Genomic DNA, 25,952 nt, shown 5'->3' on the forward strand with positions numbered 1-25,952 from the left:
GAAATGGATCATTTTGTTTTATTAAAATCTATAATATGCGAAACAGTTTCATTCATCGTTCCTCGATCTATCCTCGATACTCGCCCCGCACTTTGTCACAAATGCCGGTGCGTACAAAGTAGCGCCTAAGTTCCTAACCCCGACCGAGTGGCCTCTTCTGAGGCCCGACCGATCCACGTATACCGACGCCATTTCCCATTACCTTTTGTTTTGAGTTCTGTTTAGTAGTTTGTGGTTTATTTTTGGTTTGCTTTATAAGTGTGTATGTGTGATTTTGCTTTATGTTTATCCCATTCGCGTTACGCGTTCGTGATCGGTTTTTTAGAAATTTGCTATAAAATGTAGATAGAGGTACCCCCCAGCAAAAACCATCGCTCAATCAGCGTTCCTTTCCCACTTGCGTTCCCACAACGGTTGCTGATAATCCCTGTCTGGTGGTGGTGGTGGTGGTGCTCGGTTCGGGGGGCCGGGGATTTTTTTTCTTAAACTCTTGGTTTAGCGTTTTGCTGCGTTTACCCTAAATCAGTAAATATCAATCCAATTTGCATTGTTGTCTCATTTTTAACATGTATTGAAGTGTAAAACTAAAAATACCTTTTAAACTTTTCCTTTTTAAATAGTGTATAACAATCGGTTTTGCTGATGTACAATCGCTTTTAACGCCGCTCGCTTTCAAATCATTCCCATCTCTCCGTCTCGCTTCTTCTCGCTATCTTTCACTCTGTGACTAGTATTTTTTTGCTTTGCAGCCAGGCGCGGCAACTCCTTCAAATTCAATTTTGCTTTTGGAGGATAAATTAATTAACAATTATTCGTCGTTCGAGCTAGTGATGGGAGCAATCACTCCAGTTACGTGAATTCGGATCGGAGTGCAGAAGTGAGAGCAGCGAGTTGAATCTTTTACTCACATCTTTAAGAGTAAAACTTCGATGAATTATGCCACTCTCCGTGCCGACTCATCACTCACTCACGTTCACGTTCGGTCCAACTAACTCACTAAGGCCTTGGGCGGTAAGTGCAGGCGCTTACCAAGTAGTGATTTGATCTGGAGATCTACCTGACTCCCTGCGAGGCCCTGAGTGAGTGACTGGTGGCGGCATCGAGAGCTAAATCATAAGTGAGTTGCAATAACTCTTCGTGATGATTTGAATCACGATTTAACTCATTCACTCCTTCTGACTCAATTTGCCCATCACTAGTTCGAGCTCGCCACGCCAGGTTACATCATGTTTAATTAGCTTCCTCCACTGGCTCCCCATTCGTTGCCCTTATATGGCCACGGTTCCCTGCCCTACCCAGGGCCTTTCGGCCTTTCCAGTGCTGCTGGGCGAGCATACACCAATGCATATTATTTGCAAAAGCGCGATTGTCGATCCGTCGTTTAATCCCTACATTCCAGCCTCTCCAGCATAGTTTATCAAGTAGTAGTTTTTCAGTTTGGTTTTGTCTCGTTTTTTTGTTTCGCTCGTTTCGGTATAATTGGTTTTGCGGTGCCAATCGTGTGCTTCCGGTCACGGCTTGCGGGCCGAAATGTTTAAAGCTTCTTAATAGTTCCAATTTCACATAGTTTCCCGTCACAAAACGCTTGATGGTTTAACCATACGAACCCGTTTTTCTTGTATGCCTATTATTATGCTACTGCTTCAACGCATCAGTATGATAGTTGGAGTATGGGGCCAAACGGCAACGGCCGTCCCTTTTGCATCCAAACACTAAACTGAAAATTCTGTAATCCTTGCCGCCATTCGTTGCAACTAGCGGAATCAACTCCCTTGCTAATGTTCAACTCAAATTGCTTCAAGCAATTGCAATGCTCATGCTCCACCGGATTCCTATGCCAAGGAGGCGCACAAAAACGGTCCCATGTCTTTGCACACCCTAACAACGATCGTAAAAGTGCAACAATAAAAACATAAAATGGCCGTGGAAGGTTAAAACACAAACAGTTGGCGGGAATTTGCACATAAAAAATCGAAAAACAGGTTAACAACAGTACCGGGTGAAATTTGAACAACACAACGATAGTACGGTACGGTAAAACAGAACCGGAACCAGGTCATAACAGAGCGATTAACAGTATCACTCCTCAGCGAAACCGTTAAAATGGGTTTTAAACACAGGTTGCCGTTGTGCCGTTGCTGGTGGCGGCGGCCGCGCTGCTGGTCGTCGACGTCGTTCCGTCGAGCCGGAAGTCCCGGCTCTTGGAGCACATATCACAGATGCGTTTGACGTCCGGGTTTAGGTAGGTACAGAAATTGCAATTCCATTCGGCACCGGCAGCACCGGGACTGCCCCCAGTCGGGCTCGGGTTAATGATCGTTACCGCACCGGTATCGAATGTGGCCGTTTTCTTCTTCGCATTGCCACCGCCCTGGTAAACGCCACTGCTCATCGCACCGTGCTGATGATGGTTGTGAACCAAAATGCCCGTGCTCGTACTGTTGTTTTTCGTTTCCTTCGCGGCCATCGGACCCGCGCCGGTGGACGACGACGAGCCGGAACCCTGAGGTGTGATGGGTTTTTTGCTCGTCACCGAATTCCGTCGACTGGTGCTGGTAGCATCGGGCTTGCATCCGTTCTGCTCCAGCCCCAGCAGATCGTCGGTCGGTGTGGTGGACAGTGACATTTTCGCTACCTTCTGCACCATCGTGCTGGCGGACGTTACCGCCGAACCGGACGACGCGTGCCGTTCGTGCCGGGTACGGGTTTCGGTTGCGGAACCCGGCTGTCGGGTGCCGGAAACACCGCCACCAGCCTGCCGGACTATACCGTCCACCTTGTCGGCGGCTTTCGGTTTCATCGCTTTTAACTTCTCGTTGTGATTGCGGCGCAGCGTCGTGCTGGTGGACGCGTTGTTGGTCGCTTCTCGCCTGCTCGAGTGATGCACATCATCCACCAGCATGTCCGCCCGACGCCTCGATCGTCGAATGACATCCTCTTGCTCCTGCTCCTCCTCCTCCTCGTCCTCCATCATCCTGCCATCGGCGTCGTCGCCCAACTCATCCACCAAAAAGTCACCCCTCTCGCCCAGATCCTTCGTGTAGCCTTGCTTTTCCAAATTTTGATACACGTAGTTCCACGTTTCGTAGCATCCGATGCCGTCCTGATTTTTGCTCGAAATGCGTCGCGCTGCATTGCTGCTACTTTGCTCCTGTTCCCGCTGTAGCTGCTCCTCCTCGTAGCTATCGAAATCCGATTGCCTCGAGTTGCGGGACGTCTGATGGTGCAAATAGTGATGGTGGTGATGATGCTGCTGCTGCTCTTTCAGACTCCGTTCGGCCAACGCTTCCGGCAGCATGTCGCTCTCGTAATCGATCAGCAGCTCCGAATTTTTGTGATAACGGTCCAGCTTTTTGGCACATCCACCGCCACCGGACCGCAACGTTGCATCGTTGCTCCGGCGCATACCGCTCGACACGATATCGTAATCATCGTGCATTTTTTTCTTGCTGCTTAGTATCGATGCACCCGGTTGGGCGGCCGATCCTCCATAGCCGGCCGTTTGCGTTGCTATCGACGTACCGCCGTAGAGCGATGATTGATCCATCGGCGGTTGATGGTAGTAGGAACCCGGCGGCATCATACCACCGTTCCGATAGGAAGGATAGCCCATGCTCATGGTTGCATGCCGGTACCCCGGTCCACATCCTTCCACCATCCCGTTCTGGTGATGTTTCAGCTGACCACCACCATTCATAAACATCGGTCCGGGTGGCATGCCCATCGGAAAGTTGGCGTTGGTTGCGTACGGCATCGGTGGATAGCGACCGCCGCCGCCGCCGCCGCCGCCGCTGCTGCCTGGAACATTATTATAAGGATGATTGTTACTGCCGCAACTTACACCGGCACTACTGCCTACACCGCCGGCCACTCCCCCACCACACGCCAGCATTCCATCGAGCGGTCCGCCCTCGTACGCTGGCTGTTGCATGGCCGACGTAACGGCGCCAGCCTGCCCACCACCGTACGGCGTTGCGATCGTGTAGTGATAGGGCTGATCGATGGAGTGACGCTGCATGTAAACGTTCATGCCGTACATGCTGGCGGCCGATGCAGCAGCTGCAGCAGCTGCGGCCGCACTGTTCGCGTCCTGATAGTGATCGAGCGATTTCGAATGGGGCATCGTTCCCAGAGGTGGCGCACCAATTTGCTGCTGCTGCTGCTGCTGCGCGCCGGCTGTACTCGTCGGCGGCTGAAAGCTCTGGTAGCTACTGTGGTGAAGATGGTGATGATGGTGAGGATGCGAAGAAGGTGGAAGATGATGGGGATGATGGTATGCACCACCGTACGCATTTGCTGGCAACTGTTGCTGCTGCTGTTGTGGGGGTGGTGGGGGCGGCGGTGGCGGTTGCTGCTGCTGCTGATGATGATGCGCTTGATGTTGGCTATGAATACTACAGGGTGCAGCAACAACAGCGCTATTGTACAGCTGACTACTGCCAACAACGACACCGTTCCCACCACCACCGGCACCACAGTAAGCGTTGGCGGAGGCGGCCGGTGCCGGCACCGGGGGAGGTGGTTGTTGGCTTTGCACATGGAACTGATACGGGTTGCATGAATTGCAGCTACTAGCGGGCGCTAAAGCGGGCGCACTATTATTGCCGTACGTGTCTGGAGAGAAGAGAGATAGAAAAATTGAAGAACCATTTACAGTATGCGCGCCAGTCATACGCACTCCCCGTGAGGACGGTTAAGGGTAGTGATACAGTTCGGTGGACAGAACTCAGAAAAGGGGCAAATGCAAATTTGTTAGGGGCGTGTAAGACACAGGACACAAAACACTGTGGAGTTTTATTGTGGTTATACATTTTGGGCGATAAAAAAAAACAGTTTAAGATAGTCCAAGATCAGATAAGTAACGTATGCATTTGGAAAAAAAGGATCGATTTTATGCGATGATACTGTGTTCTTACTCAATTAAAAAGCGAAGCTTCTTAAACGCTGTTTAGCGGGAATGAGAGCTTCACAGCTGTTTAGCTTGCACGTTGGAGCTTCAGCGCGACTTGTAGGTAGCTCTAATCGAAACTGCCTTACCAAAGGAAAAGGAATCAAATCTGTTCAGGTTCAGGATTGTTTGCAACATTTTGATGATGCAGATGGCCGATGAAGTGATCGTGAGCCCTCGCAGGGGTTGAACACATGGGAGCGTTAAGTTTGATTAAGACGGCTTGACGCCGTATTGTCATAATTTTTGACTTGTTCGTAGAAGTTTTCTGTTTTCATCGCCGACCAAAGATAGATCCTTGTTTTTAAATGCATACGTCGTTAGTAGATCATGCGAATATTAGGCTAATTGAGAAATGTTATAGTTGCTTGCAAATGCCAGTTGAACAGAAGGTAGATAAATTTAAAGTTAAAATTAACGCTTACTCCTTTCTGTTATTGCAGGAAAGTATAAACATACTTTAGATTTGAAAGTTATTTTTTTCAGCTTAGTATAGATGGGACGAGAACTCGTGCGCGCACAGGTTAAGCATGTAAGCGGAGCAAGCAATAATGCTAAGGAAAACAATCTACTAAGCCACTAACATAAAGTCAAGCACATGAAATATTCCAACCATGACATTTTCATAGCTAAATCTGATTGTAGACAGGAAACAGCACGGACATATTAAAGGAAGATGAATAATAAATGACTTAACATTGGTTTCCAGTGAATGTTGCTCTACGTGCGCACGTGTTAATACTTAAACACATAATTATTATAAATGCATTCCTCTAGATTACATGCAGGTGAAACTAACACTAATCATAATGCTAACTAATGTGTAAATGATTTTAGACAGCAATCGCTACAGAAAACTACACACTAATTGACTACGGCTTTCCATAGTATACCTCTTAATTTGGCTTGCTGTTTTTTGTGATGCTTTTCTTGTATAGACAGAGCCATTTGCTTCACTGTTTGCATTACATCAGCTGCAAAAAAGACAGACAAAAAGGGGGAGGGGGGGTTGTTAAAATTAGACATCCATTCGTAGCCAATATTCCGTTTGCTTCTGCCCACTACTAACCAGCGTGGTAGCTTCTGAAGTTGTAAATATCAATCCAATCTATCGATAGCCGCAGCGAAGTAAGCTCACTGTAAATTCGTTTCATCATCTGTAGGAGAGAAGGGGACCCGATTATAGTAAACTCTTCGATCCTTAGTTCCTTGGTAAAGCGTCGTGCTCACCTGACACTCCACGTACGCTGTAATCGCGTCTCGCGCAACATTCATCACTTGATCCGGACAGATCGGACCGTCCAGCACGAGTGTTTTGTTCGGCATCAGCTGATAGCCCATGGCTTGAAATAATTTTTCCGCATTTACCAGATTGGCCGCTATTTCATGCTGGTAGAATCCAGAGTACATCTGGAATGTGAGCAATGGCAGGAACCGATCACTTATGAAACTGTTTCAAAAAAAAAAAAAACAGGGTACCGTATCCCACAAGCTGTTTATTACCTTTATCACTTTATATTCCTTTCGCCATGGTTTCACGAACAGATTGTTAGCGTATTGGCTGATTGCCTCAAATCCGATCGATGCTTTATAGGCCGAAAAATCATCCAGATGTGCGACCGAGCTGCAAAACAATGGCAGCACAAACGATGGAAACAATTAAATATTAAATTCGGCAAAGTGTGGTGTGCGGACATACCTATCGAAAGCGTATCTTGTGTCGTCGAGATAAAATTTCTCATTCGGTGGCACCTTTCCCAAACGTTTTTCTATCAGATCTGAAAGGTGAAGCAAAAGGAAAATTGTTTATTATAATGAAAAGACAAAATTCCAGTGGTAATAGAATATATCAAACACAACCGATAGAAATTTAAACTAATATCCTTTATTAAAATGTAACCGAGTTCTTCTCCTCTGTTTGTGGCGCTTAAACACGAATAAAGAGTTGCTCCCTTGTCTCTAAAAATAAATGCACATTCTATCTGACCTTTTTCAGTTTTAAATAAATGCTCCGCGCTTTGGAGGAAGATTGGCTATTGAACGGCCTTTCAAATGGACTGCAGCAAAGTTTGAAGTGCTTGCTAATCTTGGCTTTACGTTTCTTGTATGTGTTCCAGGATGATCAAGAACACCTACAGTGCCGGCAACATAAATTTAGGATTTTTGGATACTATTTAAGAAGATTTAGGATACTATTTTGAAACGAAAACCCGAACAGTTGCATTTTTGATTCCATCTCTATGCATTGTATGATTTAAAAAGCCAATATTTTACGCAAATTCTGCAGCGCAGTGCTGCAAGGAGAGTTACCATTATTATTTTTAAAATGTGGCTTAAAATATATGTTACATATTCCTAGATTTCATTGGAGAGCGTTTCCATATTTGCCTGTTTAGCTTGTCCAAAGTCTAATGGCTTAGCTTATTATTTTTTCCTGCTTCGCTGAACGAGTAGGCAGCGACGACGATCGTTCACACGCCTGGACCAGATATCGAATCTCATCCGGACTTTTCGCTGGCAAAAATATTCAGCTATTTGTCCTTTTATGGCCTATTTCTTTGATAGGTCTATTAATATGATCATTTTTTTAAATTTAAATTGCAGTTATCTTTGCATCTTTTAAATTCATCCTTTAATATGATAACCCCTTTTTCGAGGATGTCACATGCCAGACGATTCCGTTTTACTGAGACGTTGCTCTCCAGCGTGTAATCAACAATTCAATTGATCTTATGACTCATCAAATACGTTAGAATATTCGCCACGGTCAACGGACGTTTCCAGGGGCATACAGATCCCGACCAGATCGCGACCTACAAATGCTTCCAATTTGAAGTAGATTAGACTACGAGTGGAAAAGTAAAACATTCAGACGCACAAAGTTACGCTGCTCTTATCTCGCGAAAGGTACAAGAACCGGCGTGAAGGTTTGATAAGAAAAAAAGTGGCAAATTCAATCAAAGAACTCACTCACTACTACACTTGTTCAAGTGATTCATCACAGCCAAGTAACGTATCGCGTAGATATCGCTGGTAGCAAAAATTATAACGTAGGAGCCTCTGTCTACCAAAGTGCCTAGATCTAGCAAACAGCTAGGAGCTAGTTAGTGCCTAGCTTGATTGTAATTGGCGTTATTTTGATGCAATTTATTCTTTTGCTTTAAGCTGTGTTATTAAAAATGTACTTTTCCATTATGGAAAGTAAAACAATTCACGTGAATCGACAATGACTGCTGAGCGTTCTACGCGGTTAGCTAGTTTATTCTTTAAACTCAGTCACATTGTCGCACCGGTGCGAGAAGAAGGTGATATAATTAAAGCCCTCGCACCCGCATTGTGTTGCTACTACTCATGACAATTTAAATCCCCATTACGGCAATGGTACCGTCCGCGAAAACAGGTTCGCTTCCTGCATACACAACAGAATTGAGTCATCCCTTACCTTCTAGGTCGTGCCGCAGTTCGATCTTTAGCATCGATTCCTCGGACTCGACATACTTCCAGTGGTTTTCCAATATTTGCTTCCACAGCGCGTCGTGCGTGTCGGCCGAGCTGTAGGCCATCCTGGCGAATAGTTTTGCTTTCGTTCACTCTCGCAAGTAACTCCAATCCGCCGTCACCGTCGCAGACGTCGGGACGATACGTTCGATTGATTTTTCTGTTTTGCTCGTACCGCACCGTACCCCGTGCGCTCTAGCGCCTGCTGACCCGATCCGTTGACCCGATTGTGCGCCGGAACCGGAAGGAAACTGAGGGAACGTTTTCGCGTTTGCACTTGACCGCACTTTTGTAGCGTACCATCGGAACAGGTCGGACGATGGTTGATTTGCTTTGTTGTGATTAATTTTCACTACAATACCGAATTCGCACACATTACACACTTGCAAAGGGTTTGTTGCGAGAGATCCAGTACAATTGTACCGCACATAACCAGGACGAACCGTGACTTGTGACACTTTTGCTCATCGCTGCATGCACTAACTACACAGACACACACACACATACCTCGTTTATAAATATAGTGAGACTTGCCTGCTCGAGCCAGAAGCGCTCATGAGACTAGCAATGCAAAAAAAACATACACACACACACACACACAAATTTCTATTAAAAGATCTGCATAGCCAGCTCCGTTGGTCGGCGACACCAAGGAAACACCATTTCGACCAGCGACCGAGAGTCGATGATGTGTCAGGTGTTTTGTTGTTGTTTGTTATTGTTTCGGTTTATCGCCCATCGCTTATAACCGTCTCGTTATTGCACTCATCCCGATTGATTCCGTGCGATTATCAGATTGCCTGCCAGCTCCGGCCAGGTCTTCTTTTGCACTGTAACTTGTTGTGTCGAGCGTGTTCCTTTCTCGCTGGTTAACACCACTGCAGCATCGGATGAGTAACACGCACTTCCGCACTAATGTACCGCTTCCGTGATAAAACCCAGATCACTTTTCATCTCGCAAAGGGTTCCACGGCGCACCTCGCTAGCTCCTTCCGTCCGGGGAAACTGAGCCTTTTTCCTACTCCGTTAACTACAATGCATTAGTTCCGAGCTATTTATCTACAACAATTCCGAAATTCCTCGCGACAAACTAAGGAATTTCTGACAGATGCATTCTTTCTGCTTCTGCCTTCAGCTGGTCCTAACCCAATTGCCACCCTACAGGAGCTTACAGCACAGACATTCCATCACACCGTAGGGCTTCAGTTCCGATTGTGCTTGATGCAGGTTCCAATTTATTGTAGTAACAGCTTCCGTAAATGTACCGTCGCAAATCGGAACACAACGCACCGTCCAAGGGGGAAGTTACAAACTTCTTCAGTACGATCCAATATTTGTGTAAACTTTTTTTTCTATTTACGTTTTTCTCTCGCACAATGAGGGCGATACAAAAAAAAAGCTGTGCTACTGTCAAATGGTATGACAGCTGTCGGATCTTCGAAAGCTTCGACAATAAATCCGACAGCATTGAGCCTTCCGACAAATAACGACCTGTGGGGAAAATATAATTTGTCAATATTCCTTAACAAAATAAGCGTTTGATTGCATAAATACCTTCTGATGTCAGGCACTTAATGTATCTACTTGATTTAAGAGTGGCCAAATGATAAATAGTCGGTTTTTGGCTACAACCTTGTTTCGGTTCATCGCCTACCAATGCTAGTAGACTATTACAAACGTAGTAACAGCATGCTCAACTTGGTTCCATTTTCTGGAGCGCATTATTTTTTTAAAGTAATCAAACAATTCAATTAACCACCAATAAAACAGCTGAAACCCCACACCCCCACAATTTCGAACACTCACTCAATTCGTGAAAGAAGTCAACCCTACTCAATATACAACGGCTCCGCTGTCGAACGGCAAGAGCTGTCGGAAGAAAGAGAAAGAAAACGACCTCCATTTTCACGAAGGAAGTCGCGCAGTCCGTGCGAAGAAGTTGTAGGAAACCCATTATCCAACGACGACCGTGGAACTTTAGGCGTTCAGTTCAGCAGTACTCTAAATCCAGCAGCAGCAATCCGCAGAAACAACAACGATGTCGATGATTTCTGCCCGTCTGGCGGCCTCCGTGGCCCGCAGCCTGCCCAGAACCGCGACCCAGGTGAGCAAAAATGACTTCCTAAATTTCATCACAGCACCCCGGCGACGACATGTTTCGCGTGTACTGTATATGTGCGTGCGTGTGGCTTATCGATTCCTGACGGACGGCCGGATGAAAAGATGGTGACATAATCGCAGAGGAATATGGTTGAAAATTTAATCCACAAAAACCGAGTGCAAGTGACCAGTGTTTCGTGAACGGGGAAAACTTTTTCCACCCCTCTCAGCATGTTATGCAATCGGCGAAGATTTTCACAGTGCCGGTCGCCCCGAAACGTTCTTCAGTCGGCCCCGGCGACGGCTCCCCGTTATGTAACGCTCGTTGCAATTTTGTACGAGTGAAAATGGAAAAGAAAAACAGTGATGGAAAAGTGTGGGCGGTACTGGAAAAATGAACTGGACGGTTAGGAAAACTGAGATGCAAATCGAATGGAGAATTTTACCAGCTGTGAACTGTGAGTTTGGTATGGGGCGATATCAACCCGCATGAAGATTTCATGATGGCGGATGCAAACTGACAGCACACTGAGAAAAACCTAACCCCCTCAAAACATGCAAAAGTAATTGAGATTGAGTTTTCGATAAATTGTGAATTATAGCGGAGAACTTTACTATCTCTTTCTTACTCAGATTTTTCAGCATTTTTTTTTCTGAAATATTTACCAAAATTCCCCCAAACCACCAAATTTACCTTCGGTTTGCACGTTATGTAATGCTCTTTTTTTTTGTTTTGCCGGCGCTTTTCTTTCCGTAGGTTGCTAAGATCGCCGTGCCGGCTGTTTCGGTTGCCGCTCGCAACTTCCACGTTTCCACTGCCAACCGTGGTGCCGAAATCTCGGCCATCCTCGAGGAGCGCATCCTCGGCTCAGCCCCGAAGGCTGACCTGGAGGAAACTGGCCGTGTGCTCAGCATCGGTGACGGTATTGCCCGTGTGTACGGTCTGAAGAACATCCAGGCCGATGAGATGGTGGAGTTCTCCTCCGGCCTTAAGGTAAGCTAATTGGCCACCAGCCACCGGTAGAGGACAGAAAAAATAATCACTTGGTTTGTTTTCTGTTTTAGGGTATGGCCCTTAACTTGGAGCCGGATAACGTCGGTGTGGTCGTGTTCGGTAACGACAAGCTGATCAAGGAAGGCGATATCGTCAAGCGTACCGGTGCCATCGTCGACGTGCCGGTCGGTGATGAAATCTTGGGCCGCGTCGTCGATGCCCTCGGTAACGCCATTGACGGTAAGGGTGAAATCAAGACGAAGCAGCGCTTCCGTGTCGGTATCAAGGCTCCGGGTATCATCCCGCGTGTGTCTGTGCGCGAGCCCATGCAGACCGGTATTAAGGCCGTCGATTCGCTTGTGCCGATTGGTCGTGGCCAGCGTGAGCTGATCATTGGTGATCGTCAGACTGGGTAAGGCATTGAACGCTTGAATATTGGGGAGCTTGGGAAGAATTATTTACATGAACCGTATTGTTTTCTGCAGCAAGACTGCTCTGGCCATCGACACCATCATCAACCAGAAGCGCTTCAACGACGGACAGGATGAGTCGAAGAAGCTGTACTGCATCTACGTCGCCATCGGTCAGAAGCGTTCCACCGTCGCCCAGATCGTGAAGCGTCTGACTGATGCCGGTGCGATGAACTACACCATCATCGTGTCCGCCACCGCTTCGGATGCCGCTCCGCTGCAGTACCTGGCGCCGTACTCGGGCTGTGCCATGGGTGAATACTTCCGTGACAACGGCAAGCACGCCCTGATCATCTACGACGATTTGTCGAAGCAGGCCGTCGCCTACCGTCAGATGTCGCTGCTGCTGCGTCGTCCGCCAGGTCGCGAGGCCTACCCGGGTGATGTGTTCTATCTGCATTCGCGTCTGCTGGAGCGTGCGGCCAAGATGAGCCCGACGCTCGGAGGCGGTTCGCTCACTGCCCTGCCCGTCATCGAAACGCAGGCCGGTGATGTGTCCGCTTACATTCCAACCAACGTCATCTCGATCACAGACGGACAGATCTTCTTGGAGACGGAATTGTTCTACAAGGGTATCCGACCGGCCATTAACGTCGGTCTGTCCGTGTCGCGTGTCGGCTCCGCTGCCCAGACCAAGGCCATGAAGCAGGTCGCCGGTTCGATGAAGCTGGAGCTGGCCCAGTACCGTGAGGTCGCTGCGTTCGCCCAGTTCGGTTCGGATCTGGATGCCGCCACCCAGCAGCTGCTGAACCGTGGTGTGCGTCTGACTGAGCTGCTGAAGCAGGGTCAGTACGTGCCGATGGCCATCGAGGAGCAGGTCGCCGTCATCTACTGCGGTGTGCGCGGTTACCTGGACAAGATGGACCCGGGCAAGATTACCAAGTTCGAGAAGGAATTCCTGGCGCACGTCAAGACGAACGAGAAGGCGCTGCTGCAACAGATCGCCTCGGAGGGCAAGATCTCGGACGATGCCGACGCTAAGCTGAAGTCCGTCGTCACCAGCTTCATGTCCACCTTCTCCGCTTAAATGGTGCTGACTTCCGTATAGTTTTTTCCGAAGCATTAAATCCTTTTGTTGCTTCACAAATCCCTTCTAAGAAGAGAACGACAGAGAGAGAGAGAGAGAGCGAGATACGGAGGCAGATACGGAGGCCTCCGAAAAAAAGCAACAACAAAACAAAAGCACGGTGACAAAAAGATCTTGTTGACACGATGGAAGAAAATCAAATGGGAAAAGCGAGAAAGCACTGGTTCGGAACCGCGCATGCCATCAGTAAACAGGTGCAGAGAAAAGTATCGTTTTAAAACACACCTTCGCCCATTGCACTACAACAACAGCCGTATGAATGATAGAACCACTGTGCATAGCAAGTACTGCACGGCTAGAAACAACATCCTACCACACGATCAAGAACCGAGGGCGGCACGAATTCGTATTAGGGAGACACATGTAGATGGAAGAATTTCAATAAAGCGAGCGACAGTCATTTTCCAGCGCCTCCCGACAAACCCCGGTACCGATAATGATGCTGCGTGTTAACCCTTTGGGCCCGTTAGTGGATGCTGGAATGACTGAAACAAAAAAATCGAAAATAGACTTCTTCTTGCTTATATTATTTTAAAACTAATGCTAAATACCAATATCACATTTGAAGTTGCCGGTCAAGCAGAAATCTTTCGGGATGCCTGCCAAACTTGCAGGGTTTGTGTGATCAAAATGACCAGCAGGATGCCAAACTCTTCCGACCACTATGGGTTTGATGCTGGTACCTTAGGACAAATTGGAAAATTGTCCAACACTGACGAAAATCTATGAACGGGTATGCTAGGGAATATTGTTAGAACTCAAGCGTTAGTTAACGCAGGTTAAATATGCCTCCGCCTCTAAGGCTAGTAGATCCTGGGAATCACAGAAACGTATGTCAGTAGAGTTCAGGCTATGAAATTGCCATACTCCAGATAGATACAACCAATTGCGGATCAAACGGTGGGCGGTATAGGTCACCGTCTTGGGTCCCGTCGGGTTCTACAAATCTTTCCGCGGGATACATCTCGCGGGTTCTCTCAAAGTCTCCCACTCCGGTCAGCTGATGTGCAGTCTCGGATCTCGAGCACATAAGCGTCCCCTACGTTCATTCCGCCTAAAGCTTCAGAGGCACTTGATCCGCCACTAACACTACTTCGACTGAAAGTGTCCCTGAGTTGGTCCACGCACAAGGGGCCTCGTCAAACGGTCTTTGTTCATAAGAACTCTTCAAACAAACTTGAATCTGAGGTCTTATTTAAGGTTCTCGACCAAAAGGGTTCGTCGGTCCTACAATGTATAGGCACAACGATATTGCTTCGGGTAGGGTTTTCCAATTTCCCAATGATATTCCAGAACTTGCTTAATTTTTTTAACATGCCTTGTATCTGGCCGAATGTTTGGTTTGCGATAAGATATTGATCGAAAGGTTGGAAGGCTCTAACTCAGACGACATCTGGAGCAGATCATCTCTGGGGAGAAGTCATCATACATTCAAAAGAAAACACATACAAACGCGCGGGACGAGGTTTTCGATTCTTCTTCACATTGTTGTGTGTGTTTTTTTTTTCTTCACAATTATTGTTTCTGGTTTAGCATTTATTTTGCAATAATAGTTATAATGGTACAATAATAATGATAATAATAATCAATAATAATAATAATAATCGTGTATATAATAGATTAATAGTTATTTTTTAAATTTGTATCGCTTCATATACCTTCCCCAGCGTCATTATGCTTCCGCGCTTGATTCCTCTTCTGCCTGCCTTATAGCATATGTGTGTGTGTTTTTTTTTATGTTGCTGTGTCCTGCTAGAAGAGTGTGTGTGTGTGTGTGTGTGTGTGTGTGTGTGTGTGTGTGCCATGCTCTACCACCCTTCGAAATGCTTGTGTCTTCCGGCTTGTTTTGTATAATATTTTTCGCACGTTGCACTTGCAGCCATGGGGGAGCAAATGGCCGTTTGCTGTAATATCTGGTGTACCTTTAATATAGCATTCTATTTATTGTATGTTTTGATGAGCTTGCGACATCGATGCATCGCGATCGATTGCGTTCGTTTTCCTCTTTACACCTTCGACTTTGATAAAACAGTTGCTGCAAGAGAGTATTGGAGTGTGAGAGTTTCCTTCAGGGAGGTGGTTGTTGCTTACAAGTTTCCAACTTTTATCATACATTGTTGATTCTTTTTTCCCCTCTTTTTTTGTTGTAGTACTACTTTCACCTTCTTTCTATTTCTTATCTGTTATCTGTGTTTAGTACGTCTTTAGGTTGAGTTTTAAAAAGGAAATGCTTATTCGTTTTTATGCTTATCTCTTTTTTTTTACAACAGTTTTGTGTCAGGTTTAATTTACAAGTTTTGTTTGTGGTGTTTTTTCCCCCATGTTGTGTTCAGTTTCCTTCTTTAAATATTCTTCATTGGTTGGTTGGTTTGAGATGTTAGTATCGGCATCTTCCATTCTGTTTTGTACACTACCACTTGGAGATCATCCTCTCTGCGTTTTGTTTTTTTTTACACTGTTTTACTACGCGAGATTCCTTCGAAAATAAGAAATCCCCCGGTGTTTAAAGCATCAATCATACCTTCTTAGTTTGTGATTGTGTCTTTGCGTGATGATTTGTGTGTCGGTTATTTAACTTTCAACAGAAGAGTGGCTGAACCGGTTGCTTACAGGTGTGTGTATGTGTGTGTGTGTGTGTGTGTGTGTGTGTGTGTGTGTGTGTGTGTGTGTGTGTGGTTTTTCTTCTAAATCAGAGATCATGTCCTTTTGACTGCCGGAACGACATACAAAACCTTTCTTCCTTTTGTGTAGGTCTGTACGTTTAGCAGAGTACAGGGGTTTTCGATTGATAATGTAAAAGCATCCATCTTTGTATGTAGGCTCCTTAGATGAAATGGTGCACAAAGGTTAGTTGACATGGAAACGGCTTCAGATAGCAGAGGAATCAATTTCCTTCTTCATTGTGAACTAACCAAATGATATTGTAATCGAAGCAGATGAGCTCGTGCCGTTCCTACAAAGAATGCATTGCATTTACATTTTAAACCGAAAACCCCCCCCGTAAACTACGTGGTTTGTGAGTGTGAGTTTGTGTTTGTCTAATGCTGCTTTACAGGATATACAATGGTTCATAAGCTTAAACACTATTATACCTTCCCTCGAGTTATTTGCTTATTGTTGTGGTTCGTTTGCTGTTTGCTTTGCGTTTTCCTCTATATTGCATTGCTTTTTACGTGCTATCATTCGCGATCGGCTAACAGAACGGGTGGGCAGAAAAACAGGGACAATCGAAACATAGAAAAAAAAGGAAGCATTTCCATTTTTAAACAGGCAAAACAAGAGAGCGTAACGACATCATCATATCCCTTGTTCTATTACAAAACCAAATAAACAAAAAAGAAAGTGATAAATTATTTACAACAATGATTAACGTCAGCAGCTTAAAAGTTAACTTGTTTTTTTACACGGCTTACCTAACATAAAAATAAAACAAACAATAAATGTACAACACGTACATGTACATGTACTTTATCGAACCGCCGACAAAACGAAATTACGCTTTGTTTTTGTTTTGTTCCTATTGCAAAGCTAGATAATGCTAAAGTACTTTAGTAACAAACAAAAAGGGAGGTTTTTACCCGATAGGTGCACGACGACGATCACGTAATTGCGTAAGTTAAAATGTAAAGGTTCTTTAAACGTTTTTGTTTTGTATCGATCAGACTCTGATTTCTCCAGCTCATACAAAACGCTACACGCTGGTACGCGATACACAGCGATCGAAGCAATCGTCTACGTCTGTGCAGCTGGGTAAAAACATACTGGACGCTTATTTTGTATGAGCTGGTGGAACGCGCTCTCTCTTTCTTTACGCACTGTACAACTCTCCCCTGGCAACCCTGAAAGCCATTGCCTATATCAACACATCTCTTATGCTAGCCTACTACGCTCACCAGCTCTATTCGCGCTATCATATTGTTCATATATAACTTTCCTGCTTTGCCCTGCTTTTGTATACAATACAATGTATATCGAAGCGTGGCCTACACCGTCGGTTTTTGATTTAACACTCCCCCTCCAATTCAAGAGTCTTACACTAAAAATTAAAAGGTAGCGCACACTATTTATACACATGTAAACCCCTGCAGGCTTTGTTTTGCATTATACGTATTTGCTAGCGGCGTATAAACGGGTGTTTGCTAACTGTGTCTAATGGCGAACGTGTCCTACACGCCCCACGTTACAGTGTGTTTGTGTGTGTATGGGAGAGCATATTACTAGCACTTGATTAAATTAAAATCTTCTTAGCACTCACTAAAACATAAAACATTTGCCGTTTTGCGCGCACACAATGCCTGTGTGTGTGTGTGTGTTAAAAATGTTAAAAACAAAACAACACAACTTTGCCAACATAAGGACCCCGAATATCCGTTCAATTGCACCAGGCCCGTTAATACGGCATTAGGGCGTTCGTCTCCATCACTACACTATTACTACTACATGTAATGCTGATGATGATAATGGACAACGTTTGTTGAGATGACCGGCCATAGAGAAAGCTTCACCACACACATACCGTACGGCGCACATCATGAAAAAGGGAATGTATGTTTGCACTTTTTACACAATTTGACTAAATGAACCATGCATGCTTTTAGCAAAATAAATAAGACAGAAAACAAAGAGGAGGTGGACGACCCTGATACCGACCCTCACAACTACGAGTCGTTATTACACGTACTGAAAGGACTGCTGCAGATAGTCGATCGATTCGGTGAAGCTATCGACGAACGGCAGATTGTTCGGCGTTTTCGAAACATCCGACGTGGGCAAGGCGGGCGCATTGGCATTCGAGTGGTCGGCTGTGTTTTGGGCGGGATTAAAACTAATACCAGGTTGCTGCTGCTGCTGCTGCTGCTGCTGCTGTCCGGGCACACCGGGATGTTGTGAGGGGTTGTGATGTGTGAGGTGAGCGGGACCACCACCGGCACTGCCAGTGTTGCCTGCGGTGCCGGCGGCCTGACCGGGAGGTCCCGGTGCGTGGGCATGATGTTGCGGCACCATCTGCGGATGATGCGGCAGATGAGGATTGTACTGTTGTTGCAGTTGCTGCTGCTGATGAAGGTGATGCGGATGATGCGGATGGTGAGGGCTCGGCGTTTGCTGTGCGGCATGCTGCCCATGACCGTGCTGCAGCTGCCCGTGACCATGATGCATTGCCATCGTATGGCCCATCGTACCAGCGTGATGTGAATGTGGCACCTGCTGCTGCTGATGCGCACCGTGATGATCGGGAAAGTATTGCTGCTGTTGATGCTGATGGTGGTGTTGGTTCACCATCTGGCTCTGCTCCACACCGGCCGGTAGCATTTGTGCGGCGGCGTGTCCGTGCGCAGGATGTTGCTGCTGAGGCTGCTTGTGGAAGTGGCTTCCTTTCGCGTGTGCTTGTTGCTGCTGGTGTAATTGCTGCTGCTGCTGGTGATGATGCTGATGGTGTTGTACTTGCTGCGGTGTCAAGGCGGGCGATTGAGCGGACTGTACTCTCTGTGACTGTGGATGAGCGTCAGCGCTTGTACGCGGAGTGGATATCATGTCATAGCCTTGCTGTTGCTGCTGAGTTTGCTGCTGTTGCTGCTGCTGCTCGAAAGTACTATTGCTACCGCCCATCATTTCCAGATTGTTAAGAATATTTCCTAAGCTGCTGTAAGCACCGCCGCTTGCCGTGTTTGCACTGCTTCCTTCATCTTGGAAGTCCATTTTCATCATATTCGCGTTCCACATGTCCTAAAAGAAACATTCAATATTTGTTTGTTAGTGCCAATAAGTCCTTTAAAATGTTTAAAAGATGCTCAGAAATTTAACCAAAAACATTGGTTAATATTGCCCATTGAAACGCTCTAAACAGCCATCCATAGGCTCAAGATTAATAAGGCGCCAACCACACCATCAATTCATCAAATTATTACTGATGTTTGAGAAATAGAATGTAAGCCTTGAGCTTCGATTCGCAGCATCTATCACTTATTAACATAAGAAGAGATATAAGTTAGGATCAGATCTTCACACATGAGGTGCATCTAAGTGAAAAAGGGCGGAGCTGCATCTTCATTTACTTTATTCTCTTTCGTTTTAATGCTGCGCTCCGAACGGGATTCGATGCCAGCTCTTACCAGGTGGAGCCTGACGCCGCTACCGCAATGGAGCAAGCATGTGCTCGTGAGGTAGGATCAGCCTATCAAAAAGAGACCCTTCCGAGGGGCCCGTTTTGGGTCCATTTTTCTGTCCTTTCATTACCTAGAATACTGCCATGAGCGGGCAACCAAACAATAGATATTCGGAAAGATTTTTCAAACAAGGAGCTTAAGACCTTTAAAATTTCTTTCACAAAGTAGTCAGGGCTCTTAATTGCCTTCATAGACTTTCAAGTGCTTCCACAGCGCTTAAGCTGTTGGAGAAGATGAAATATTCGTCTGGAGGAGAAGCACTTGTGATCAATAGCCTCAGATCTTCATTCAATCAGAAGTATCCCGGCCAAAAACATATAAGCCAAGAAGAGCTTTAATGGAGATATCTTACCTGGTAGCCCATCATTTCCTGACTGTTCATACTCATCAGGTGTTGTTGCTGCTGTTGCTGCTGCTGCTGATGGGAGGTATGCTGGTCCGGAACAGGTTTGTTCGGTAGCCCACCACCAACACCAACCTGTCCATGATGCGAATGATGTGGAAGATGTTGCTGCTGCTGCTGCTGAAGCTGACTTTGCTGTGCATGATGCTGCTGCATGTGTTGTGAGTGATGGGGAGATTGATGTTGCAGCTGCTGAGGCGAAAGAAAGCCGGTCGATGCGGTACCGCCAACCGCTGACGACGGGGCGGCCGCTCCACCACCACCACCACTAGCAGCTTCATGCATTGCGTTGTAATATTTATTGCTATTTGCACTCTTCATGGTACCGGAACTGCCAGGCGCACCACCCTGCGGTTGCCCACCGGGTGACCCACTTATTAGGCCCGGTTCGGCATTGGCCGCCGTGCCCATCTCCATACCCTGCCAATCGAACGCACTGTTCAGCTGACTGTAGCCGTACGGAATGTTGGGGGAGTTTGTTGCTGCTGTTGGGGCGGACCCGGAAGCAGCTGGTTCGCCCATGCGGTACGCCATAGACTGCTGTTCCGCAGTCTGACTGACGGGTCCGTTACCTCCGCCGCGCGCTGCGTAATGCAGGCCCGAGGAGCTGCCCGGATTGCCTCCCATTCCGACGAACTGAGATTGCGCATGGTGATGCGAGTGAGCCTGCGGATGATGTTGCTGCACAAGCTGAGCTTGTTGCTGTTGCTGCTGCTGCTGCTGCTGCTGCTGTTGAAGGTGATGGTGATGATGGTGATGGGTATGGTGAGGTCCACCCGCCCCGACCCCAGGCGGTCCCAGCACACTGTTGTAGTTCATTCCTCCGGCGTCGTACGGATTGTACGGGATGTTAGCCCCACCGCTCCCGTTATTAATGCCACCCATGCCGGCGCTACTGCCTGCGCTGCTTGTGCGGGACGGCGGCACCACCATCATACCGCCAGCGGACGATCGTCCGTCCGTCTTCATCGCCGAAGGTCCAGTATTCATTCCCATCATCGGATTCGCACCCAGCTGACCGCCCATCGTCTGGCTGCTGCCCGAGGGTGACATTGTCACACCGGGCGCTTCCGGATGGTGTAACGCCACTTTCTCCATACCCTTCATCGTCACACCACCCCCAACGCCCGGTCCAACGTTCGGCGTGCCTGGCAGCATTTTAACGCCGGAAGGCATCCCAAGCCCCGCACCACCCTTATCGACGATCGGATCGTGCGCCATCACATTTAGGCCCGCCGAAGCGACCAGTCCTGTCGCCGGGTGGGCCATCTTTTTGTGCTTGGCCAGGTTGGCTGCCGTGCGGAACGCTTCCTTGCAGCCGTCGACCGGACACCGGAAGGCGGCCTCCTCCTCGTGGCACAGTTTATGGCGTTTGAGTGATCGACGGGCGGCGAACAGCTTGTTGCAAATGTTGCATTTGTATTTCTTATCCTGCGGAACGCGATTGAGGTGAGGAACGTGTGTTAGTGGTGCAAAACGTTTCGAGGGGTAAGGTTTATTGCAATCATTATGAGGCCAGCAAAGAGGCTTCTACTGGCCCCGAAAGAAACCCGCTTTCTTTCTCCGAGGCTCCGAATTTCCGCGATCACACACTAAATGTCACACTTACCATCGAATGGGCAATTTTGATATGTTCCTTTAGCGCTTCCTGGGTCAGGAAGGACGATGCACAGTGCTCGCAGATGATCGATCGATCCGTAACCGTCTGGTGCACTAGCTGATGCTTATCATAGTCCTGTTTCAATATGAAAACCTTTGAGCATTGTTCACAAGCAAACCAAACATCTGTTGAAGGATCAGAGAGAGAGAGAGAAAGCAAAATAAACGTTTCATTGGTTAGGTTCAAATCGAAACGACAAACGAAGGACGTACCGTTCTTGTGACACTTTAACATGTGCTGGTAAACCTTGAGGTTGGAGTTAAATATTGCACTACATATTTCACACGCGATGCTTTCGGTGTGGTGGTTCGTTTTCTGTATGTGCCGATCGAGCTGTGCTCCAGTGGCAAACACCAGATTGCATGTTTTACAGATCAACCGTAGCAGCTCTGCAAAAATTTCGTGGAAAAAAAAGAACAAAGAAAGAGCGTTTAATACATCGTTACGATTTATATGCGGTGGCGCGTAAGCGGGCTTACTTTTGCTCGGGTGATCTTTACCCTCCTTGGCGGCGAAGTGGTCCTGTACGTGCAGCTGGTACTGTTGCGCGTTGATGAAGTTGGTTTCGTCACAGTGTTCGCAGATGAAGCTAGCCTCGGGAAGCTGTGGAACGCAAATGGGAGCAAACAAAAGCAATGATTACAATCGTACAAATCGATCGGTAGCAATGTTTCGCAACGCTACCACCACTTACAGGGAATCTCCTCGCGCTGGCCGGTAAGCTGCTTCCAGTGGTCATAAAATTGCTCCCCGTCCCGATCATCTGATTCGCGATCGAGCCCGGTGGTCCGTGATGGTGGGGCGGTTGCTGCTGCTGCTGCTGCTGCTGCATGTTGTGATGGTGGTTTTGCATGTGTTGTGGATGGTGGTGGCCACCACCCTCCATAAAGCTACCGGTCGTTGCCAGTGGGTCCGGCAGCGGTTGCATGCCACCGACACCGCCCGGCATTGCTGCCGATCGATGCGTTGTCGCTGACGCAAACTCGAGATTCTGCCATGCACCGAGGTGTTGTTGCTGATGTTGCGGTTGTTGTTGCTGGTGCTTCGCACCAAATCCAATCACGGGATCATTAAACGCACCAGCTTGCGGTCCACTTACGGCGCAAGTTAGCGCTGACGTACGATTGCCCGTTAGCAGAGCGGGCCCTCCGTCGCCACCCGTACTCAACGTAGCGGCCAGCGCTGGCGTCGACGTTCCTGCCGTGGTCGCGTCGGAAAACTCGTAATTAAACGAGGAGAGATTATCGCTGAAGTTGGTGCTACTGTCGCCGAGCGATTTTTCGCTACTTCCAAGCGATTTCTTCAACGTGCTGCCCATTCCCTTCAGCGAATCGCACGATCCGCCGCCACCCATCAGCGGTGCACCGTCACCGTGCGCGATAAAGTCTCCGCTGGTCGAGCTCGGATCGACTAACGAAGCGGTCGAACCGGTGTTGGCCGTCGCCGACGATGCGGCCGCCGCAGCTGCCGCTTTCGCCTTCTGCAACCGTTTCGAGGGCGGATCAATGTGGTGGGCCGTTTTCATGTGGCGGGCAAGGTGCGATTGATTTTTGTACGATTCCTTGCAATTTTCCACCGTACAGCGGAAGGCGCGCTCGTCCGAATGGCAAAGTTTATGGCGTTTGAGGGACCGTTTGGCGGCGAACAGTTTGTTGCAAATATTGCACTCGAACTTGTTTTCCTGCGGAGTAGAAGAGAGAGTGCTCGATGTAGTGCGGGTTGCTAGGTAACGGAAAGAACCCTCTTTTGCGATTACTAGCTTACCGGAACGGAATGTGACAGTTTGATGTGTTCCCGTAGTGAGGGCTGGGAGAGAAACGATGCACCACACTGTTCGCAGGTGAACGCTTTATCCGTGACGCTGGTTCCCTGCAGAAGCATACTCCTTTCTAAGGTAGCTTTCGGTGGAAACACTGCAAGGGGTGGAAAAAAAAGGTGGAGCAGCACGTTAGATACACGTCCGCCACGAAGTATGACCATTCGCCACCATTCGCTTACCGGTGTGATGAGTGCGACTGACGTGCTGACTGAGTTTGATACTGTTGGAAAATATTGCACCACAAATGTCGCACACCAAACCTTCCGCCTGGTGGTTGGTTTTCTGGATGTGCTTTTCGAGATATTTCTGATTGTTAAACACGATACCGCATGTTTTACAGCTGTACTTGTGAGTTTCTGTGGAACGGCGGACAAGAAAAGAACATCTCATTGAACTCGTCCGGATGCCTGCCGCCGGTGGTCCGGCCCTGGCAACGATCGCGCACTTACTTTTACAATTTTGCTCCGCTACTCTATCCTTGCTTATAAAATGTCCCTGGACGTGTATCTGATACTGTTGATTCCGTGTGAAGGTTTCCCCGCAGTGTTCGCATATGTGAGGCCGGTTTTTGTGATAGATTCGATTGTGCTCAACGATTTCCTGCAAGCATAAGGAAAAGCGAACGGACGTTGTGATTAGCATTCGGCACCATTAGGACCCCTTAGCAAGCTCATCCTTACCTCGGAAGTTACTCCTCGCTGTTTGCCACAATCGGGACAGAAGCCCGGATGGTGGCTAAAGTGGATGACAAGAGATTTGCGTTTCCTATAGCTGTGCGGGCGAGAAATTAACGGTGTGGGGGTTTCCCATTAGTACGCTGCACACGCTTGAACTACACCATCCCGGCGGCTTACCTTTTATCACATAGTAAGCACTGGTACACCTGCTCCTTGTTGCGCTCGTGCGAAACCATACTCGAATCGTTCGTGTCCAGCGTGTTCGTATCGGACGACAGCATCAGCGAGGTGTTGTTCGTCGAAGATTCCTCCTCCGAGAAGATTTCGTTCGAATTGTCTATCGAATCGTCCTCCTTCATCAGCAACAGATCCTCATCATCCTCGTCCTTCAGCTCCTCGAAGCTATGGTCGTCCGTGATCGAGTACGGCGGATCGAAATCGAACTCCTCCTTCTTGATGTACGTGGCCGGTGGCGAATGGGACGAGCCGCTGCCGTAACAAATGGCGGGAAGCGAGGTGCGTACCGTTACCGTCGTTAGGGCGGGCCGTTTCCGCACGAATATTCGTTCGTTTTTGTAAATTTTCCACGCCGGAAAGATGCTTTGCTCGAACATGTTGAACAGCAGCTTAAAGTCGTGATTGGCGATCATACGCACCAGCGCACGATTCATACGCACGTTCCCCAACCAACGGTTCCCGGACGCGACGCGCTGTCCCGTCTTTAGCAGCGAACCACCCTTGCTGATCAGTTCCGTGCCCAGGCTGGTGCTTCCGGTCAGTGGCAGCCCGTCGAATAGATTTCCGCGCAGTAGCTTCCCCCGCAGATCCCAGGGAACGAGTGGGGCTAATCCGGGGGTGGTGGTAGTTCGGTGCGGGTGCATCAACAGCAAACCATCGCTACCGAGCGACACGTCCGTACACCGGACGCTGGTGCTGGTGTCAATGTCGAGACAGGATTTGCCCACAATGTCATCACCGTACGAGGAGACGGTTGTGTGGCCGGTAGCAACTGACAGCGACGAACCCGACGCGGGTGCACTACGCGATTTTAGCAGGTTCACCACAATCACATTTTCGATATTGTTCAACTCCCGGAGTATTGCGGGCTTGCAGAGCCGCTCCTGACAGTCGTTGTACAGAAACTTCACGTACAGCTTGATGGCCGAGATCAGAAACAGTAGCGCCTGGTATTTATCGTCTGACTGCAGACATTTCAGCGTCTTGATCAGCGCTTTGACCTACGCGGGAAGGACGACGCAAGGCGGGCAGTGCGAGGCAGTGTGGCGTGATGGGCGCATTTTGGAGCGCGCGATGCACATGTTGTGCAATGCGATGCACCAGACGCGGCCAGGCACAGACACAGACGAAACGACGGCGGAAAAGAAAGAAAATGGACAAGCATTAGCCTGGTGAAGAGGGTTGCATAGCCCCAATTTACGAGCCACTCAGCCAGCCAGCCAGCCAGCTAGCCATCATCGACCCGTCGCGGGAGTGGCCAGCAGTGAATTGAGGCCAATCGCCTGCACCTACCTGTATCTGGAACATGTGTGCCCGTGTCCGGTGCTGCATTTTCACTTCCATCTAGGCCGGGAAATGGTAAGAAAATTAAAATTTTCTTTGATTGTTTACCAAAATCCTATTCTTTGACATATTGCTTTTCAGAGTTTTTTTGCTTGCTTGACTTCTTTTTTATTTGTCAATTTCTGATGCGAAGAAGCAAGGTCAGTATGTGGACGGGTCGGTACACAAGCGCCACCCAGACTTGACAGTTGAAATTTGAAGCAGCAACGGAATCGGGGGTGACGTTTGAGATTGAATTTGGAAACGATATTATTTGTTTGGCCTTTTTTGCGAGGTCAAAGAGTTGATTATTTAAAAAAATGCCATAATTAAGGTCGAAAGAATAACTTGGTGAATAAAATGGATTGAAAAAGCGTAAAGTGAAAGAATTCGAAAATTTAAAATTGAAACTTATTGTTCAACTGTCATTTCGATTTCATATTGCAAAATTGCTGGACCAAACCGAATCGATGAACAGAGCACTATTTCACTTTAAATTTAACACTTTTTAAACGATAGTTTTTTCCAAATTCGAGCAAAAACAGATTAAACCTTTTTTTAAAACTGAAAAC

The 25,952-nt window shown here is 47.6% G+C and overlaps 3 protein-coding genes across 3 annotated transcripts; 1 reads left to right on the forward strand and 2 right to left on the reverse strand.

The window, feature by feature from the left end:
* Positions 1-25,545, reverse strand: LOC118511518. The gene is made up of 13 exons (XM_036054706.1): positions 25,351-25,545; positions 23,998-25,058; positions 23,824-23,914; positions 23,593-23,743; positions 23,323-23,499; positions 23,089-23,237; positions 22,019-23,005; positions 21,804-21,927; positions 21,537-21,713; positions 21,274-21,449; positions 19,614-21,095; positions 18,300-18,821; positions 1-4,165 (listed from the first exon to the last, which is right to left on the reverse strand). Exons 1-13 carry the CDS (start codon positions 25,399-25,401, stop codon positions 2,111-2,113), a joined length of 7,203 nt encoding a protein of 2,400 aa, XP_035910599.1. The 5' UTR covers positions 25,402-25,545; the 3' UTR covers positions 1-2,110.
* On the reverse strand, positions 5,091-9,832 carry LOC118511523 (protein tamozhennic). The gene is made up of 6 exons (XM_036054711.1): positions 8,391-9,832; positions 6,648-6,726; positions 6,452-6,572; positions 6,179-6,358; positions 6,018-6,105; positions 5,091-5,922 (listed from the first exon to the last, which is right to left on the reverse strand). The coding sequence occupies exons 1-6, from the start codon at positions 8,509-8,511 to the stop codon at positions 5,813-5,815; spliced, it is 699 nt and encodes a 232-aa protein (XP_035910604.1). The 5' UTR covers positions 8,512-9,832; the 3' UTR covers positions 5,091-5,812.
* LOC118511519 (ATP synthase subunit alpha, mitochondrial) lies at positions 10,318-13,605 on the forward strand. The gene is made up of 4 exons (XM_036054707.1): positions 10,318-10,550; positions 11,304-11,540; positions 11,612-11,952; positions 12,026-13,605. Exons 1-4 carry the CDS (start codon positions 10,485-10,487, stop codon positions 13,035-13,037), a joined length of 1,656 nt encoding a protein of 551 aa, XP_035910600.1. The 5' UTR covers positions 10,318-10,484; the 3' UTR covers positions 13,038-13,605.
* Positions 25,546-25,952: the final 407 nt, after the last annotated feature.

This window comes from Anopheles stephensi, chromosome 3, assembly GCF_013141755.1.
Source record: "Anopheles stephensi strain Indian chromosome 3, UCI_ANSTEP_V1.0, whole genome shotgun sequence".
Taxonomy (NCBI): Eukaryota; Metazoa; Arthropoda; class Insecta; order Diptera; family Culicidae; genus Anopheles; species Anopheles stephensi.